The sequence below is a fragment of the Psammomys obesus genome, unplaced genomic scaffold (assembly GCF_907164565.1).
Source record: "Psammomys obesus unplaced genomic scaffold, mPsaObe1.curated_primary_1811, whole genome shotgun sequence".
Taxonomy (NCBI): domain Eukaryota; kingdom Metazoa; phylum Chordata; class Mammalia; order Rodentia; family Muridae; genus Psammomys; species Psammomys obesus.
The window spans coordinates 24,022,143-24,027,277 of record NW_026596039.1 but is presented as its reverse complement, the minus strand read 5'-3'; the positions used below and the strand labels follow the sequence as shown (position 1 = coordinate 24,027,277).

Sequence of the window (5,135 nt, the reverse complement as noted above, 5' to 3'; positions counted from 1 at the left end):
TGAATCTAGTTTTAAAAAAAAAAATAGCACACAAAGAAATGACCAAAATTTTAAAAAAGCACAAAATCTGAAGACATATGTCCTTCAAGAAAACATGTATGATGGGGCTAGAGAGATGGCTCAGTGGTTAAGATTGGTTGGTTTCTAGCAGAAGACTGAGTTTCACTCAAACACACATGGTGGCTCTTATGTATGTAACTGCACTTGCAGGGCATACAACAACCTTGTCAACTTCCTCCAGCACCAGGCATGCACTGGATGTCCATACACACAAACAGGCAAAAGCTCACATACATGAAGTAATTCTTTTTTGCATTTTTATTATTATTTATTACAATTTATTCACTTTGTATCCCAGCTATGGCCCCATCCTCCATCTCCCAATCCCACCCTTCCTCCTTCTTCTCCCCTATGCCACTCCCCTAGTGCACTAATAGGGGAGGACCTCCTCCCCTTCTATGAGCCTATCAGGGCTCATCAGGACTGGCTTCATTGTCTTCTGTGGCCTGGCAAGCTGTACCCCCAGGGAGAGGTGATCAGAGAGCCAGCCACTGAGTTCATGCCAGAGACAACCTCTGCTCCCCTTACTAGGGAACCCACTTGGAGAATGAGTCTATGGGCTAGAGAAGGCCTCTGAAAGACTCCACTGATCGAGGTATCGAAGCAGAGGCTGCGACTCATAGCCAAACTTTGGGCAGAACGCATGGAATTTTATGAAAGAAGGGAGAGATAGAAAGACCTGGAGGGGACAGGAGCTCCACAAGGAGACCAACAGAGCCAAAAATAAGTGTGCACTGAGAGCCATGCAGAGACTGATATCCCAACCGAGGACCATGCATGGAGGACTTAAAACGCCTCCTCAGATGTAGCCCATAATACATCTTTTAAAGTAATTCTTTGGAAATGTCATACATGCATCTTTTTTATTTAATTTTTTCATACACTGTACTTTGATCATATTCTTTTCCATCCCCTGTTGTATTATGGCATAAATATTTACTATTGATATATCTTTTAGTAAAGCTGCTTTTAATCCTAGACAGCTGTATAACCAAATCACCACACAGAGACTAGGGTTTATTTAGTTAACCTAGAACACAGTGCTGGGCAACAGTTACTCCATCCTAAACCTCCAAGCCCACATAGTTCCTACCATTCAGATTCATCCCTTATACCTGCTTATAGTGTTATCTTAGGTCTGGTTCATTTCTCCATGTCGTTCCAAGACCTCTCCTCCAGCCTCTGCTCTCCCAGCTTCTCTCCTGCTGCTTCTCCTCCTCCTCTGCTACCCACTCCTTCCTCTCCTTTGTCTCCTCCCCTCCCCCTCCTATTCCTTCCTCTCCTCCCATCTGAACCAGAATGTCCCACCCTATCCTCTCCATTGCTCAACACTGTGGCTGGTTGTTTTAACTGAGAATTTAGAGAACAAATGGTGGCATGTTTACACAAACTTGAGACAGGTGATGCTTAGAATAAGTATCACAATGCAATGTCTGGATTGAAACCAGATAGTAGGGGAGCGAAATCAGCGTTTGAATGAAGAAGGGTAAGATGCATACATTCCAAAAGAACATTATACAAACAGTCCCTCAACTCCTCCCAGATTCTTCTCACCTTCCTATTCACCCAACTTCATGTTCTTTCTCTGAAAAAAAATAAATTAATTAAAAGCTAAACAAACAAAAAAACTTAATAAGATAAAAAAAAATCCACATGTACACATACACATACCCCAAAACAAAATCAAACAAACACCCAAGGAGTCCATTTTCAGGTGGCCAACACTCCATATGGCCTGTTGATAGATTTAGTGACAGTCCATTGGGGAAAACTTGATTTTCCCTTTTCCAGCAAATATCAATGTCTTCTTGGTAAGTGGGAGTTTGTGTGCAATTTCCTCTTCTCAGCACTAAGATTTCATCTGATTTGAACCCGTCTTATGCATGCTGCCTCTCTGTGAGCTCATATTTGTATCAGTCCTGTTGTGTATAGACAGACATCACTCTTTCTTAGAAGTCATTCACCACTTCTGGTCTCTCACCCTCTGCTCATTGTCCAGTTGTGGGTCTCTGAGTTAATTACCAACGAGAAGCTTCTCTGATGAAGACTTTACTGGGTGTGGGTGTGGGAGAATGCCCTCCACATTTGAAGCATTCAAGTTTTTTTCCAATGAATTTTCAGTGTTTAAAGGGACTTCATCCATTCATTGCTCATTAGACATTTATCTGTTGTGAACTTTGCGATGTTTATAGAGGCCAGAGCTGTAGCAGTACACTTTGTCACATTCCTCACACTCATATTGCTTTTCTGTGACGTGAACTCTCTCATGTCTAGCAAGGCTGTAATCCGAAGTAAAAACGCTCCCACACTCATTGCACTCAAAAGGCTTGCTGTGAACTTTTTGGTGTTTCACGAGGTGAGAATTTTGGATAAAGCACTTTCCACATTCACTGCACTGGAAAGGCCTTTCCCCATTGTGTACTCGATCATGATAAAAAAGACTGGATTTTTCCTTAAATGATTTTCCACATTTAACACACTTATAGGGCTTTTCACCAGTATGAAATCGATAATGACTTGCAAGGCTGACTTTGTTCCTATAAGATTCCCCACATTCACTGCACTCAAAGGGCTTTTCTCCAGTGTGAACTCTATAATGACAAATTAAGCTGGATTTGTTTCTATACAATTTCCCACACTCGCTACACTTATATGGCATCTCACCCTTGTGAGCATTCTCATGATGAATGAGAGAGCTCTTATAATTGAAAGCTTTTCCACATTCACTGCATTTAAAACGCTTTTCTCCAGTGTGAATTCTCGAGTGTACAACGAGATGAGCATTCTGGCGGAAGGATCTCCCACATTCATTGCACTTAAACGGCCTTTCTCCAGTGTGTATTTTCTGGTGTCGAATAAGCCGGAACTGATGACTAAAGGTTTTGCCACAGTCACTGCATTTGTGGTTTCTGTTCTTGGAGTGAATGGACTCTGTCTTTTCAGAGCTTCTGTGTGGCTGTCCAGTGCTGTGAATCACCTGAGACCCAAGAAGACTTGAGGAGTCCTGGAAGTCCATCACATTGTCTGTGCTTTGTGACATCTTCTCTGATGGGTCACTCCTGCCAATCCTCATAGCTGGGATCCTGACCTGTTCTCTTTGTGGAGATTTCTCAGCACCTCTCAGCTTATGCTGTTCATTTCCTTCTTCTGCAGAAGTAGTCTGTTCAGTGGGTGACATCTCAGCCTCCTCTCTGTTCCAACATCCTGAACAGAAAAATACTTATGAATGGTACGGAGGCTATGGACTAACAGATAACACATACTGCTAACAGTGAGCTGAGACTCTTCACAGAACAAGGGGCAAGTTCAGGGTGGTAAGGGCCCATTACCATGCTGAAATTGTTGAGATCATAGTCTCTAGGGACATTAGGGACAGCAAGAACACAAGCATGGAGCAAAGCACAGGGAGGAGCATAACACATTCCTCAGCAAATGGCTTTTGCAGGCCTCAGCTTCTGGAGATGCAGGACACAGTCCAGAAGGCTGTCAAGGCCGGTAAGGCATGATAACCGAAGAACCTGCATTCAAGGACTGCTCAGTGTATACTACACATTAACAACACAATAAAGGAAATCCAGTGCTTTACAGCATTGCAAAGACTGATACATGAGGAACAGCTCTGGTTCAGAATAATGGGAAAACCAGAGATGGACTCTGCCATCATCCTCTGCCTTGGCACCCACACATCAGAAGCAGTCAAAATATACTTCATATGAACCCATCCAGAATGCATATATCAGCAATGAATCACCCTCCAAGTACCTGTCCACATACCCAAAGTCAGGAATCTCAGCACAGGGCTGAAGGGATCTTCTGAGGACTTTAGCTGAGTGGTGTCATAGATCTCAGAAGGTACAAGTCCTAAAATCAAAAATAGGACAAGTAAACATTGCATACTAGAACAGAATAATGCAAACCATGACAATCCATAGGAAAGAAAACTAGTAAGAATGATCCTTGAAGAGTGTCTTGTGAGAGAAACCCAGCAAATGATCACACCAGTGCAAAAATCACTGCAAAAGGCACACCCAATACATGTCACTAAGAGGAACAAAGCAGTACCTGGGTCATAGGAATGCCATGTATTTACAGTGTCACCAGGCCATCAAGTTGACCTCTATTATACTCACTATACGAATACTTATCCCATATTGCTTCCTGTGTACCTTTCTGTACTTGACAGAGAAACAATGGTATTTTTCCAAGCCCAGCATTAGCACCAGTATTCTGTACTCCAGGATGTTGGGAAATGATTCACCAAACATGGCACAACTTTGGGAAAATACATCCCTCTGTAGAAAAGAAGCTAAGTCCATTACAGACATATTCTGGCAAGATAGGATACCCTTACCCACTGAGGCCATGAGGACGAAGATCTCCATCATCACACTGTGATACAGGAGCCTCTGTGAGTCATCAAGAAGTGTCCATTCTTCCTCTGAGAAGCAGACAGCCACGTCCTTAAATGCCAGACAGCCCTGCCACAACAAGGAAATCTGAGTTCACATGAAGCCTCCTTCTGTGGCACTCTAGCCATCTCCAAGAAAGTCATTCCCACTTAGCTTAGTTCTTCAGAGGGTACCATGCTCTGATTGCCATGAAATCTAATCCCTCTTCAAGGTTTCTTTGACCACCATGTTCAGTAATCTAACACAGCAGGTAGGTGGTCAGAAGGAGACCATGTATTCTTACAGTATGACATTGAAAGCTCCTTGTTTCTACCAGATAATTCACATGGGCTCCATAGATGACCTTACCATATATAATCAAATTTGTGTTTTTGTACTTCACTATGCAAAGACACATTGGCTCTGAGGCCATCTATGCACAGTCTCAGGATGCACTTTACTATTTCTTCACTCCATCTGCATTTCTATTTAGCATTCAAGTCCAGGTGCTTAGCTACTGATTCATGTACATCTCCTTTCTATCACTAAATCCAACAAAGAGAATTTCTGAGCATTGTCAGTCCATCTCAATTCCAGTTCTCTTTCTCTCTCTCTTTCTTTCCTCCTTCCTTCCTTCCTTCCTTCCTTCCTTCCTTCCTTCCTTCCTTCCTTCCTTCCTTCCTTCCT

At 42.8% G+C, this 5,135-nt stretch overlaps 1 protein-coding gene across 1 annotated transcript in view; it reads right to left on the bottom strand.

The window, feature by feature from the left end:
- Positions 1–322: 322 nt before the first annotated feature.
- LOC129687660 (zinc finger protein 773-like) overlaps positions 323–5,135 on the bottom strand; it is a 19,522-nt gene continuing 14,709 nt past the window's right edge. The window contains exons 6-8 of the mRNA XM_055622155.1: positions 4,412–4,538; positions 3,835–3,921; positions 323–3,264 (exon numbers count right to left, since the gene is read on the bottom strand). Of these exons, the coding sequence (XP_055478130.1) occupies positions 2,222–3,264; positions 3,835–3,921; positions 4,412–4,538 (1,257 nt within the window). The 3' untranslated portion in view covers positions 323–2,221. The remainder of the gene's footprint in view (positions 3,265–3,834; positions 3,922–4,411; positions 4,539–5,135) is intronic.